Raw genomic sequence first — 15837 nt, forward strand, 5'->3', positions numbered from 1 at the left:
GTACCTACGGAGGGTCTTAGCAAGTTAGTAAGGCTATTTGGCTCACTGGGAGCCAGAGGCAGGTGGTCAGAGTTGAGTGTCTAATGTGATTGGTAAGGAGGCTCGTATCGTGAAGTTTGCTCAGTAACACCTGTGGTGTGGGTCATTTCCCACTGGAGAGCAGCTCCCCTTTCCCTCCCCTGCATGCTTACAGCCCTGTAGCTTTAAGAATTGCTACGATGTGCGATCAGCATGAACTTGAGGGTGAGGAAAATAGGGTTTTAGGTATGACTTGATCACTGACCAATTAGTGGCCTTGTATGGGTGGTTTCCAGAATCCCCTGTGAAAGTGAAGCTAATGGGGTCTCTCAGAGTGACCTACAGTTTTTGAGACTTGGTATAGAGGGGACCTAGCATGAAGTCTGGGCCTGCCCTATGCCGAAGGTCTAGCCACTGCCCCTAGTTCTTCCTGTCTGTCTGGATTTTTCCATGGTCCTTTTGCATTTCTTTGACCTTGAATAAAATTTCTAAGTTCCTGCTGTGTCCACAAGATGCTACCCAGTGTGGTCGGTTGGCAGCTCCCTGTTCCAAACCTTGACTGCACTTCTCCCTCACACCAGGTTCTTCCTAGGTGAGGGCCTTCACAGATGCCCCGCTCTGGCCTGGGGCACTGTCTCCCTTTCCTTGGCTGGCTGGACCTTCATGTCTTCATTTTAACTTGGCCTGGTTATTTCTATCCCCAGTGCAGTGTCCTGATCCGTCATTCTGTCCTGTAGCAGTCACTCAGCACCCTGTCTTTTCAGTCAGGCTCTTACAACTGTTTGTCATTAAGTATGTATGTATAACGTTGCTTAACATGTGCCGCGGTTGGTACCCAGCACTGAACCTAATAAAAGAGTAGACTTTTAACAAGCACATGTTGATCGAATGAGTGACTGTGTGACATACTGAGCTGCTAGGTTTTGATTGCTTCCTCTGTAAAATGGGAAACATAATATTTATCTCGTGAGCTTGTGGTGAGGGCAGCGCGTGGCATATTGAGCCTTCAAGAAATAGGTTGCTCTATGGTGGTTGTTAATAAAGTGAATGGAGACAACACAGCGAGAGTGAGACGGATTTTTAATGGGACGGGGCAGGCAGAGCCAGAGTGATAGGAGGAATAGCAGGAACGCAGACATGGGGAGACTAGGAGTGGGAGCCCAGGCAAGACTTGGGGTGAGGCAGAGGACCAAGTCTGGGGGATGCAGACAGGCGGAAGTGGCCACCCTGAGCTGTAGAATGATAATCCTAGCCACTCTGTGGAGTTACCTGGGTGGCATGGGGTCTTTGCACTCTCTGAGAGTCAAGTTTGGCTTTTGAGTGCTTATTTTTGGGCACGTGGAGTGACATAGTCTGGATGGAACCTTCTGAGTCCCCACACTTCTGCATGTCCTGGCCATGCCCTCCAAAAACCCGGCCAGATGGTTGGCTGGGCAGTGTAAATTTTTACAATCTTTTTGAAGGCCATTTGGAAAGAGATTTTGATAGTAATAAAAATAAAATTACTCTTGAGCCCAATGATCGATTTTGGGGAAACATATCCTAAACAACCAACCCACTGGCAGGCAAAGAAAGAAAAAAAAAATCTCTGTTCATGAAGGTATTTGTTGCCACATTATGTATAATTGTGAAAAATTGGGAACAAGGGAAATTATATTTTACATTTATCGTCTCCTTGGCTCTTCAGCACATGCTTATTTTGAGGCCATTTCATCAGCGAGGAAATGGAGGTCACAGATATGAAACAATTTGCCTGTGAGCCTGGCTTGAGTTTACACCTTGTCTCTCAGGTTGTGAAGCCTGTGCCCTTTTTACCACAGTGAATGAGTGAATGCTCAGTGGAATAATGCTATCTCTCACTTAAGTCCCTGAAACTTAATGTAGTCTTTGTGTGTGTGCGCACACACGTTTGTGTGTATGCATGAGTGTGCTCCTGTGCATGTGTGTGTGTGTTGGGGGGAAGTCAGAGGTCAACATATAATGTCACTTGCAATCTCTTTCTGCCTTCTGTTTTGAAAAAGTCTCTCACTTAGCTTAGAACTTACTGATTGAGCCAGCAAGTGCCAGGAATTCTCCGGCCTTTGCCTTCTTAGTGCTAGGAATATTGGCTTACATTGCCACCCCTGGCTGTTGAAAATGGGTGCTGGAGTCAGACTTGGATCTTTCCGTTTGCGTGACAAGCAAACCTTTTGCTGACTGAGTTATGATCCCAGTCATAGTTCAGTCTTTTAAAATGCTAATTAGCACACAAGTAGTGCACAGACACCCATGCAGGCTAAATACCTATGTGCAGTCTTAAATACAAGTGATAATAATGCTCAACTCCACAATCACGTGAAACATACCTCAGCTGTTCTATTATGCGAAAGCAATGGAATCACAAACTCAGCTGTGTTATGAGGCTGTCAGTGATTACGTGTGAGCGGAAGCAGAGGACTGACTGCCGAGGTGGCTGTGCTCCATGTGTTAGCCGGCTACTTTAACCAGCTCTTTATTTAGATTTAATTTTATTTAAAATATGTTTGTGTATACGAGTCTGTGTGTAGGGCATGAGCACGTGTGTATGTGTCCAGAGGTTCCTTACTGAGTTGGAGTTACAGGTATCTGTGAGCTGCCTGATGCTGGGAGTTAAACACAGGTCTTTTGGAAGAACAGCACATGCCCTTAACCACTGAGCTGTCCCTTCAGCCTTCATTTTTTGTTTTGTTTTGAGACAGTTTTTATTTTTCCCCTCCATAGTCCCACAGCTTGCCTTTACTCAGTATATGTCGCCCAGGCTGGCTTTTAGCTCACTGTGGTCGTCTAGCATCAGATGCCCACGTACTGGGACTGCTGGCATGAGTTACCATACTCGGCTAGAATCCAGCATCACAATGATATTACTGCTGCAGTTTTGTTTGTGAATAAATAGCATTTGCCGAGGAAAGTGTTCTTGATGGTTTGAAGACTCCGGGGAGTGTATTGGCGTCGGAAACAAATTCCAAAGCATCCCCCTCATTTCACTAACTCATTTGGCTGCTGTTGGCAGAACATTCTTAGACACACTATTGCTCACCAGAGATGAAGTTTGGGCGGCAAGAGTGCATGGGCTTCGTTATGTCTTGGTGAGGTATGACAGTATTTGTACATGCAAAGAGAGTTAAAAAAATGATGTTAACCCAAAGCTATGCTTATGGAAGGCTGCAGTGAGAAATGGCTCCTTTTAAAAGCTCCACGCTGTTTACCGATTGCTAAGTGCTAGACTCTGCCAGGTGCTTAGCTCGTTTAGTTGTCACAACATCCCTTCGAGGTAATTGATTTTATCCTCATTTTATAGATGAGCCAGCAGTGACTCAAAGATGTTTAAAAGTCTTCCCAAGGTCACAAGAGTCAGACACAGCAGCAGAGTGCATTTCTGTGACTCTGGAGCCCTTGTCCTGGAAGAATGACATTTTAGACTGAGCTTTTGTTTGGGAGGCCTGTCAGACTGGGAGATCTTCCTAGGAGGAGATACTTAAGTTTCTGCTGAGGTGGGCCTTGTTGTTGTCTTTGTTGTTATTGTTATTGTTGTTGTTTTTCTCCTCCTCCTCCCCGTCATCATTATTTCTGTGCAGTTGGCTTTTGTTTTTCTTTTCCTTTGGGTGGAGCTTGCAGCCAGCCAAGGCTTTGTTGGAGCAGGAGGGGAGCCTGTGTCTCCTAGAGGCAGATCTTGCAAATGGGAGCCTCTCATTTCAGATGACTGCAGTTTTCAGCAATGTGAGCTAAAGGCTTCCAAGGGCTGGAACGTGGCAGACAAAAACCTGGTGTTAGATTACTGTTGAGCACTATGCTTCTAAGTCATACTTGGTGGGTTTTATATTTTGGAGTGTTTATACCTCTTGAGTAAGCATTTTTCAGTTCTTCCACATCCAGGTTTTAGTTTTCCTCCTTAAATTTGTTTATCATAGCGGGGAAAATATGCACAAGAAAAACATTAATATACTTTGAATTCTTTTCTGTAAAATGCTCACTCTCTCTCTCTGCATATATGATGTGTGCATGTAGGAGAGAAAGTGCATATATTATGTGTATGTGCGAGAGTGCTTGTACAAGTGTATGTGTTTATGAGTATTTATGACTGTGGGCATTTGTGCACCGTGGTGTGTGTAAGTGAAAGTTAGAGGTAACTAGGTGTTGATCCTTGCCTTGCCTTTTTACCTTCTTGTTGTTTTTTGGTTTGTTTTCACTGCTTATGCCAGACTACCTGGCCTGGGAGCTTCCTAGGATTCTTCTGTTTCCATCTCTATCTCAATCACTGGGGTGCTAGCATTGTAGACGGGTACTACTGCATCTGGGTTTACATGAATTCTGGACCTGACGTCAGGTCTCTAAGCTTCTGTGGCAAGCATTTTTACTCATTATCTCCCAGCTCCTAATGAAGTTGAAATTCTTATGCTTACAGTAAGTGACTTATTTCTTTTATTCCTTATACTGGCCCATTTTCAGAAGTGGAAGAACTGCAGCAGGTAGGCAGAATAAACACCTGTTTGTTTATTTATTCATTCACTTAAATGCTGGTTGAGTGTCTACTTGTTCTTGACACGGTGCTTAAATCTGAGGAATTGATGAAGACCTAGGTCCTGGTCCAGAGAGGTGGATTAAATTTACATGATGAACATGATAAAGAAACATGTGACTAAGTAAGTTGTAGATTGTGAAGAGGTCACGCTGGGGCAGAATGTGGCCTGGTGGCTGGTGGAGATGAGGCCACTTAAGGTCTTGTGTTTGGCCATGGTGCTGAAGCTCAGGTGGAAAGGATGAGAAGGAAGCAGCAGAGCTGCAGCCACAAGATCTCTGAGGGTTGTGGACCAGAAAGGAGCCCACTGAGCCTGGGTCATTGTGAACAGGGCAGATGGTGACCCCAGATATGTCATGAGCCAGATCCTATAGCGCTTTGGGACATACATGAATGTAAGTATGGTGGGGATACCAAATACATACACTACCACCTCCAGCAATAACAAAACAGTACAGGGTGTAGGCAGAAGAGTGGTAGAACCAATATTTACAGGCATTTACCCAGTGTTCCCTCTTACGGTCAGACAAATATATGAGATGTTTTCTCTCCAGACAGAGGTACGGTGGCTGAGCAGTGCTCAGTGCCGTGTCGCTCAGTTGAGGAGAATTACGGGTATGAAAGCACTACAGGAGTCATCAGTCAGCCCTCAGAAACTTGAGGGAAGTGAAGCTAGACAGAGAACCGACTGGCTATCTGGCCAGCTGGCTGGAAACATGGTGCTCTGTCGACTTTTATTCATTTGGGTCTCTTTTTGACATTTGCATGACCTTATGAAGGCATATTTGCTTTTCCCTTATGCTTTTTAAAAAACACTCCTTTATAAATAGGACAAGTATTCTTTCAAGTGCTGTTAAGAATTGTAGCTTTATGTACAATGTGAGCATTCTAAGCAACTGCCATAAATATTTTATTGTAGCTGAGTAATAGAATAAGGTTTCTTTTTATAGGAAGCATCTGGCATGATAGACTTTTGTTTGAATAAATGTTTTACGTGCTGTTTTCTTAAAACCTTTAAAGGGAGCTTTAATGAACCTTCCAGTTGTTTCTTGTGCTATCCTTGCAAGCCAGATAATTAAAGCCCTAAGTATTATTATCAAGAGGGCAAGGGTAGAAGGCTTAAAAACTCTTCATTTATCCAATCCTAAAACCGTATTTGTTAGAAAGAATATGTGGGGTATGGAGATTGTTCAGTGAGCATGGCATTTGCTGACGGTAATGAGAACCAGTTTGTACTATATAACTAGATGTCTTGCACATGCCTGTAACCCTCAAGGAGCAGAAATAGGAACATCATTGGGGCTCGCTGGATTTGGTTCTGAGTCCAGGTTTAGGGAGAGACTCTGTCTCAAAGGAATAGGCTGAGAGTGGTAGGAATATCTGGTGCCCTCTTCTGGTCTTCACGTCCCTGCATGCACAGGGATATGTACATTCATTCACATGTAGTACTTTTAGACAGACACTACTCACACAAATAGGTCTTTTAAGAAAGAATAGTGTCTGCCATTAGTGATTTTTAAATGGCTGAACAAGAAGCCGGATGACTGTACTGTGAAGATGTGCCGAAGTGGCCTACTTTATTCAGCTTCATTGAAATATAATTTATATAAAATAAATTTGACCAGTTTTCAGTGTTGGATGAAGGATGAATTTTGACCTGAAACTAATACTGATAACTAAGATATGTATGATGACAGGTCTTTTTTAATGTTCGTGTATGCTTCTAACTTTAAGCCGTAGTGACCATCACCACAGTTAGCATGTACAACAGTCCCATCGTAAAAAGAATTCCCCTGTGCTTTCTCTGTGGTCAAGCACCCTCTCTGCCACAAGCCTCTGACAACCAACGTTCTGTTTTCCCATCCCTATAATTTTGCTTTTCCTGGAATATTCCATGCATGGAAGCATGTATTAATATGACATTTGGGAAAGGCTTCTTTCTGGTGTCCTTGAAAGCCACTCTGCCTACCAGAGCTGCTGTTCTGTTCCAGGTTATCGTTGTAGCTGTGCGTCCATTAGGGTTTCGGAGGACATTTGATGTTTTCCTACCTTTTGATGCTTAAAAACAAAGCTCCACTAACCCTCTGTATCCAGGTTTTGTTGTGAGCATAGGTTTTCATTTCTTTAGAATGACTAGGCATGAATGTGGTCCTTGGTAAATGTAGGTTTTGGTCAGAAACTGGCACACTGTTAATTGGTGTGGCTGTTCCATTTCGCATCCCACAAGCGGTGACAATTCTGCTCGCTTCTCATTTCCGTCTGCATTTGCTGTTGTCAATTAAAAAATAGTTTTAGCCCTTGTAATAGACGTGCTTCTCATTATAGTTTTAGTTTGTGTTTTTCTAAAAGCTAAGGATGTTGAAATGCTTTTTGTGCCTATTTACCATCTGCATGTCTTCTGCTGTGAACTTCCTGCTCAAATCTTATGCCTTTTTTTTCCTCCAAGAAAAATTGGATTTTGGTTGTTTTCTTCCAGTTACATTTGGAGAACTATTGTGTATTCTGGATGTCATTCCTGTGTAGATACGTGATATGCAAATATTTTCTCCCAGACTGCAGCTTGTCTTTTCATTCTCTTTGCACTGCTTTTCAGAGCAAGTATTAAATTTTCATGAAGCTCAATTTATTGATTTTTTTTCTGTTATGGATCATGCCTTTAGTGTTATATCTAAAGAACAGTTTCCCTTGTTCTAGAGCCCAACAATTTTCTTTTATGTCTTTCTCTAAAAAAAAAAGAGAAAAAAGTCACATTATTTTGCATGTTACAGTTAGATCCGTAGGCTAACTTCAGTCAACTGCTGTTTAAGGTGTAATTTAGGTGAAGGTGAGGTTTTGTTTTGTTTTTTCATAAAAGGATATCCAGTTCTTACACACTTTGTTGAAAGGAACTTTCTTCTTTTCCCTTTCACACATTCATTCATCCATTACTTATCTGTCTGTCTATTTATCTGTTGTATGCGCATGGGCGGTGTGCACCATAGTGCATGTGTGGAGGTCAGAGGACACTGTTGCATTTTTTTTTTCTTCTACTGCTGGGTTCTAGGGATTAAATATGGGTTGTCAGCCGTTGCAGACATGCTTAGCTGCTGAGCCATCTCGGCAGTTTGCTTTATCCTTTGATTGCTATCACTTACATGTGAGAACTCAGGTAGCCATGTTTGGAAGGGATGAGAGAACTCAGGTGGTCATCTTTGGAAGGGCTTATTTCAGTATTTTTTCACGCCTTCTCATAGCATTTGTCTCTTTAAAGATGGCTTTAACTCATCTGGCTCTTCACTGTTTCAAGGAAACTTTATAATCAACTTGCTTGAGTTCACAAAAATCTCTGGTAGTATTTTCATTGGATTTGTGTTAAATCTTTAAGTAAATTTCAAGAGAATTGATACTTTCTTAAACAGAGTCTTGTAATCCCGGAATTGGTTAAGAATCTTCACTTAAATTGATTACCGAGCCCCAAATGGCAGTTGGGTTTGATTAATTTTTTTTTTCTTTCATGTGCTGATATGATGATATTCTTTTTGATTCTTTGGTTTGTTAGTGTGGCAGCTTTTGTTGACCGACAGGCATTGCTTGGGTCATTCTAATGATTTAGCAATATACACATTCATTGTCTTAGCTTCAGCCAAAGATTTAGCTTGTAGTTTCCTGCAGTGTTTCTGTCTGCTTTTGATGGAGTAGGTTCTCATAAAGTCAGCTGGGAAAGGTTTCTGGAAGAAGTTGAAAAGAACTGGTTTTGTTGGCATTGCTTTTCATTTAATTATTTGTTACTACTCAAATTATCAACAGCTGAATTTATTCATCTTCTCCCCCTCCCTCCCTCCCTCTTCCCCTCTCTTTGAGGCAGTATCTCTTGTAGCCCAAGGTTGGCCCAGAACTCACTATACAGTAAAGAGTGATCCTGAACTTGTGGTCTTCCTGCCTTTGCATTGCGTTCTCTGCCATCATGCCTGGTTTATTGGCTTCTAGGGACTGATCCCAGGGTTTCATCCATGCCAGGCAAGCCTTCTGCCAATGGACTTACTCCTCAACCCCTGTATGGCTTTAAGTACCAGTGTTGAAGACAGGAACATCACTGTGTTCTCCTATAGTGAGTTTGTTGTGTTTGCTATCTGCTGTCTGGGCAGAGAGTTGCAGGTGCACATGTTATCTTTTTAATGATTGTAGAATCTGTGTGGTTTGCTGTAGTTTATCTTTTGTTCTTTCTTTTGTTTTCTTTGAGGACAGGGGATTAAACCTGGGGGCCCATACACGCTAGCCTACCAGTCCTGCACTGCACTTCACTCCCAGGCCTCTTTTATGCTTTATGTTGGTTTGTGTTTTATTTTTCTCTAATTCTATTTCTAGAGATGTGTTAGTTTCATTGTAATTTGAAAGAACTAGATTTTAAACTTTTTTCCCCTGCTTTCTGTTGCACTGGTTTCTAGTCTTGTGTTTATTTTGTCCTCAATTTTGCTTTCTGTGGGTTTCTTTGCTCATTTTCTGGCTTCTGAGGGGTGGCCTCAGTGGTTGACTTGAGACCTTTCTTTGCTGAAGTGTTTGACAACAGAGATCTTCTCTCAGCATTGACATCACTGTGACCAGCTTTTAATATATCATGTTTCTGTGTTTGCTTAATTCAGAGAACCTTCTAGTTTCCCGAGGCTTCCTCTCTGAACCATTCATGGACTGCTTGAAGTATATTGCTTAATGTCTAAGCATTTATGGAGTTTTCACTGTTCTTTTTAGTTCCTGACTTTTGGTATAATTGCACTATGGTCAGAGAGTGTAGTTTGGCTTTGGTGTGTTTCTAAGTGTGATAAGGTTTGTTACCTAGAATATCTTGACAAAATCCCTGCTCACTTGGATGTATAGGTAGCGTCACTTGAATGTAAGTTAGACCTTTCTAGTTGATAGTATTTAAACTAATGCATTCTTCCTGACTTTGGCTTTATCTTATTTTTTCCTTCTGGATTAATGAGACAGGAGCATTTGTATCTCCATCTGTAACTGATTTGTGTGTTTCTCTTTCCATTCATTAATGAATCTGACACCACAGTGCTGAGCTTGTACACACTGGGATTACTGTTTTTTTTTTTTTTTTTTTTTTTTTTTTTTTTTTATCACCACATAGCATCCATCTTGTTCTTGACTGAGTCTTTGCTTTGAGATTATCATAGCTTGTATTTAGGGTTTACATGCTATATTTCTTCTAATCCCTTAAAAGTTGTTAACGTTTATCTTTATTTTATGCATGTGAGTGTTCTGCCTGCTTGCATATCTGCGCATCATGAGCATGCAGTGTTTGTGGAAGCCGCAAGAGGGAATTGAATGCCCTGGAACCGGGATTACAGGTGCTCCGGAGCTAACTTGTGAGTGCTGGGAATCAAACGTGCTCCTTAAGAACAGCCAGTGCTCCTCACCTAGGAATTGTCTCTCCAGCCCTCTCATTTATGTTTAGCTTACTTCTCTCGTTACATGTGTAGTATGTTTCCTGTATGGAGCACACAACTAGGTTTTCTCTTTTAAAAATGACATTTACTCTGTGTGTGTGTGTGTGTGTGTGTGTGTGTCTGTCTGTCTGTGTATATGTAGGTGTGTGTGCTACAGGCATGGGTGTGGAATTCTGAAGAAAGCTGTAGCAGTTGTTTTTCTTCCACTGTGTGGGTCCTAGGGTTGGACTGAGGGTGTCTGGTTTGTTAGCCATCTCAGCAGCTTCATAATTGTCTTTAAAATGTGTTCAAATGGTCTCCAAATTTAATTGGTGTATTTATTCAGTTTACATTTACGTCTTTTTTTAACATCAAATTTAAATTTATTTTTAAATTTCCTTTTACAGTATTTGAATACTTTTTAGACTTCATTTAAATATATTTGATTATATTTTAAATAGATCTCTGTATAGTTTATCTTCAAATTTGACATTTAAGTGGTTGTTTTGGACATGACTTCTCTCTTCCTGTTTTCCCTTCTTCCTCCCTTCTTTCCCTTTTCCTTCTCTCCCTCTCTCCCTCCATTGTCCCTCACATCTCATCACTTCTTCCCTTTTCTTGCGGTCATAAGGAAGATGTGAAACATGTTACTACAGTCTTTCTCCTTAATGTATTATATTAACATACTTGGACACATGTGTGCAGACTATGTTGTGGTTTAGCTTTAACCGTCCCATATATTTTAAAGAGTTTGTGGGCTTCTCATTTCAGTAGTTTCTCTAATGGAATATGCAGGTATTAGCAGGTTATTTTTCCTTTTCCTCCATGTCCAGGGCTCCACTCTTGGCTTAGTATCATTTCCTTTCAACCTGAAGAACTCTGTCGTTTCCTTTAGAGCAGCTCTGCTGCGGATACATGTCACCATGTTCATGCACTTGAGGTACCTTGTGCTGCCTTCATTCCCCAGTGTTGTTCCTGGCTGTAGAGGCTTGCATGACAGCTTCCTTTGGCCTGGGAATGTTCACCCTGCCCCGGCCTCCTTAGTTGGGACAGGTCTGCCACCGTTTGAATCCTTGCCTCCAAACCCCCACCTCCACTTCCACATGTAAAGTGTCAAATTTCTCAGGCTTTCAGTCATTGCTTTAGACTGTAGTGTTCACCATTGTCTGGGTGTGAGGTTCTAAGCCATTGTCCAAAGGAATGACAGTTTTACATGATTTCTTTGGGTATTTTTTTCTCAGACATACTCTTTCTCTTATTTATCTTTTAATATTCTAGAAACTTTGATGCACCTGGGAGTTTTGGATGTTGTCTCAGAGATTATACTAATGATTTTCAAGTTTTCATTTTGCTGTTCTTTGCTGTTGGATTTCTGTATGTTTTGAGTCCATTTGGCTGTTGTACTTTTTGTAGTTTCCAATTTTACAACTTTAGTTTGGTTCTCTTTTAAAACATTATTTCTATGCTGATTCTTTTTCTGACTCATCCATTTCAAGGCATGTGGTGTTAAATTTTTTGGTGGAAATGGTTTGAGACAGTGTCACCTTGTTGCTATGCCTTCTTTCCCCTCCTAAGTGACGGACTGCAAGTGTGTCCCACCATGCCTGGCCCAGGTTTTACATATTTACACAATCATATTCTTTTCTCACACAAGCCTGTGAGATTGATTTTATCATTCCTGGATCAGAGATAAAGAAACAGAGGCTCAGTGTCTTAAGTGGAATGATGCGCTCTCTCATAATTTCTAGTTTTATTGTTTTACCATCTCTCTTCCTTTGTGTGAGCAGTAGCCTACTATATATAGTGTATATCATGGCATTTCTATTTAATGGTATATCTTAGAGATATTTTCATATGAGTATTCCAACTGTTCTTTCTTTGTTATGTCTTTGTAATACTCCATTGAGTGGACATGGTTTACTTAACCATAGACTGTTGACTTTTAAATTAAGTTTAAAGTAACCACATACAATTTGACATTAAGGACATTTTAAAGGGTTCCTAAGATACATAAGATATGTGCTACACATTTGTGAATACTTCAGTGAATTATCAAAAAAAATGCCATAACTGTTACCAATGAATTACAAGAAACAGTGTTTTTACCCTGAAAAGAGCCCTTCATTGGTGTTCCCAGATGCCCAGTTTTCCTCCCCACCGGGTAAGCTCACCCTCCACTCATCATTTCAAGTCCTTTCTATGGGTGCTTTTGTCATTCCTGACTCCTGTTCTGAGAGGAACTCCCCATCCCCCAGCAAGGACAAGATTCAAAGCATGAAGCAAAAAGGCAGAATGTGAGGTTGGTAGGAGGACTTTGAAAACATTTAGCTGTTTAAGCACAGTGGTGGTGTTTGCTTGATGTAGGAAGTTACTTAGGGTGTAGGTTAATGTCTCCTTTGAGCTAGGCTAGTCTTTTTGTTAGCCTGCTCAGAATGGTGGATCAAGGACTCGGAATGTCAGCTGTTTCCTGTAGTCAGTGAGGCCTACCAGTCAAAACAGGTTGTTCCGAGTCCCAGCAGGATAGGAGCCCAGCTATGGTACTATTAGTGTGAGGTTTGGTCTTGGATGTGTACACAGCATGGCCTAAGTTATCAGTGCTTGTTTACAGTAGTCTTGGGGAATGTTAGTAAGCAGAGATTCCCACTGGCCTGCTCTGTAGGCTTTAGTCATCACCTGCCCAGTGGTGCCAGATGTGCCAGGTGCTGCACACAAAGGCCACCAGCCACCCCAGACCTCTCTGCCCTCTCTTATGTGTCTCTCTCAGTCCCTTCCTCTGTTTCCCTGTCTGTGTGTCTGCATGTCTGCCTCTACTTCTCCCTCATATCCCCACTCCTAGATGGCCTTTCACTCCGCCCTCCCCAAAGAAAGCTCTTCCCCCTTGATCTGTTTTGTGGCATAATTTCTTAGGGGTATACCTCAATACAGGCTCACCAAAGGTCCCCCACCTGTCACTCAAATTTTATCCTACCAGTAAATAGTATCTCATGTAATAGCCCCACCTCCTTATTTTGACAAATTTCTAACTTAGAGAAAAGTCATGCAGTTGTAGATCACTGGAAACTCACCTACATTTGTTGTGCCTTCCTCCCTCTCCCCCCCCCCGCCTCAGCAGCCTTACTTAGCTTCAGAGTCCACCACATAGCACCCTGTGTACTTTGTAATGATGCTCCGTGTTAGGACACTCTCCTAGAGAACCAGCCTGACATCAGGTTTTCTTCTCACTTGTCTCTAGTTATCATCACCATATGCCATATATTTAAATGTGTGGGAGTCCGCCATTGTGCTCAGTAGCCTTGTTTAGAAGACTCCCCATCATTTGTACTAGATTGTCATTAGGGCTCTCGAAAAGTTCAGGTCTACTGTACGCATAGTCTATCAACTTAGATTCTTCCAGTTGACTCTTTGATGGGGTTCGGGTTAATGACTGCAAACTGGAGTCGGTTAGATGAATTGTTTGCCTTCACTGGTTTATGTCGGGAGCTCCATGACGTGGCTTTGATCTATCAGTGGTGACAATCGATAGACTTTCTTGATTAGGTTGGTATTTATGAGATTTCCGTATTGTGAAGCCCCCTTCCCCCCTTCTTAACTAGTAAGAAGACATCAGTGGGCAATGTTCTGCTCTAATGTTTTCCTCTTTGGTGGCTCTGATGCCATTTAACGTGATGATGGTTGTCATCAAAGTCATTATTACTGTAAGATTATGTCACAGTTGTGAAACATCAACTCTCACTGTCCTACATGTATTAACGATTTCTCGATCCTTTTCTCCTTTCCTTCCTCATTTCTCTCCTATTCCTCTTTTCCATCGAATCCTATCCTATCCTGCCCCATCCTTCTCATCCCCAATCCCTTCTCCCAGTGATAGGGAGTCATGCATTCATTTTGATGCTCAGATTGTCCTACATGTGGTTTTTGGGAGCCACCTGCCCTGGTGGATTGGTGTCACTGCAGCCCCGGTAAGCTCTTTCTGACATTTGGCCCAGCTGCTGTACTCCAGGTGAATGTCCTGTGCTTGCTTTGCAGCAAATCACTGAGCTGAAGAAAGAGAACTTCAACCTGAAGCTCCGGATCTACTTCCTTGAGGAGAGGATACAGCAGGAGTTTGCTGGCCCCACCGAGCACATCTACAAGACGGTGAATACCCACGTTTGCCTTCTGCCTTTGCTCACAGTTTTTTCCCAGGCGACATTTGACTGGTATTTGTTCTCAGAGTTAGCATGAGCAGCTGGAGCTGTTGCCGTTTAATTGGGATTGATTATGGGAAACAACTTGATGCTAGGGAAACCCTCAGTAAGCAGGTGTATGATTTAAAGGCAGCCTTTTAATCTTTTTGACATCAGATTTTTTGACTTACAGCCTTGGTCTTAGTTGTCTTTTTATAATCAAGTAGTACAAGCTAGCACAGTAGACTAGCTTTGAAATTCAGTGCTAGTGTTACCAACCAGTGGGGTAACTTTTAGCCACTCACCCCAGCTCTGGGCTTGTTTCCACAGTGAAGTGCTGCTTAAATGAAAGCAGGTGACAGATACAAATGGGGTGACAGGTAAAGAGAAGGTGGATGGCTCCTCCAGCAAGCAGTCACTGCTGGACACTCGCCATCACTGCTTATAGACTGACTGCCCAGAGTGAGACTGGGCAGAGTTTCTGCACTTTGACTCCTGTTCATGTGCTTGCCTAGACCTGTCAGGAAGTCTTTTCCCTAACCTGGAGGTCTATGTCTGTGACCAGACTTTGTTTCAAAAAGTTGCAAGAAGAATGTGGCTTTCTAGAGATGTGGTGAGTCCAAATAATATACAGGTGCCTATTTCTTATCTTTTGCTGGTAGATTAGCCCCTGGCTTGGGAATTATTCCATTTTCTCTTCTCTGATGTTTGTTTTGGTGCCAACTTTTGAAGGGGGGAAAGGGGCTCTCCTGGAGTTTGAGTGGTGGGGGATGGGGGTGGCTGCATAGGTTTTCGTGAAAAGGGATCATACTGTTATTCCAGGCCCTTTGCAGCCGACAGGAGCTGAAAAACTCCCTTGTCATTGAAGGCCGTTTCTTCCTACACTGTCAGGGCAGAAAGACAAAGGATAGCCTCTTTTTGCAGGCAGTGGTGATGAAATCAGAATTTCAAGGGGAACCGATAGTTAAAGCACACTGTGTGCACTGTGGACAAGCATCTCAGGGCTTCAGGAGGCAGAAGGCAGACTGCACTGGTCATTTTAGATTCTTGACAGCCCCAAGCGGTAGAGATTACCCTGATCTTATAGGGGGGAAACTGAGGCTTGGGGAATGTCAGCACCTTGCCTGGTGTTATGGTGCTCCACAGTGAGTTTGAGCCTGATCTTCCCTTCAGTGTTACTTCCTCTCCTCCTCTTCACTGGCTGACGGCCCTGTTTAATTATCTCCCTCATCAGGCTTTTGTGTCCCTGTGTATGCTTCAGGTTCGGAATGTAATATCCTGAAAATATGTGTCCTGAGATGCTCTACTCCGATCCCTGGGTCCCTGGATCTAACGAGTGTTAATAATGTCCTGTACAGGGGAGTTTTATGTAAAACCTCACATAAATCTCTGTGTGTAACCCCCTTTTGCATAAGTTCCAGCATGTTCTGTTCTGCATTTTGCAGTTTTCATTTAATGATTTCGTGGATGTCTTTTCCAAAAGTAGTTTAAGAGCTGTTTGAGTCTTTCTTTTATAGCTTTATAATCGTCCATTTTGTGTGTTGAAGACATTCTGACTCTCAGTTTGAAAATGGCTGTCATCTGTCTCTCTCTCTCTCTCTCTCTCTCTCTCTCTCTCTCTCTCTCACACACACACACACACACACACACACACACGTTCAGAGCCTGAGATACTGTGCATGGCGAACTCACACATGCTAGGGAGCCATCA

General features: G+C 42.4%; 1 protein-coding gene across 5 annotated transcripts in view; it reads left to right on the plus strand.

Annotated features, from left to right (window-relative positions):
• CDK5RAP2 (CDK5 regulatory subunit associated protein 2) overlaps nt 1–15837 on the plus strand; it is a 165015-nt gene that overhangs the window by 11778 nt on the left and 137400 nt on the right. For all 5 annotated transcript variants that reach the window (XM_080940011.1, XM_080940013.1, XM_080940012.1 and 2 more), the window contains exon 4: nt 13987–14097. In XM_080940011.1, the coding sequence (XP_080796137.1) occupies nt 13987–14097 (111 nt within the window). The remainder of the gene's footprint in view (nt 1–13986; nt 14098–15837) is intronic.

Source organism: Micromys minutus (assembly GCF_963924665.1).
Source record: "Micromys minutus genome assembly, chromosome: 28".
Classification (NCBI taxonomy): domain Eukaryota; kingdom Metazoa; phylum Chordata; class Mammalia; order Rodentia; family Muridae; genus Micromys; species Micromys minutus.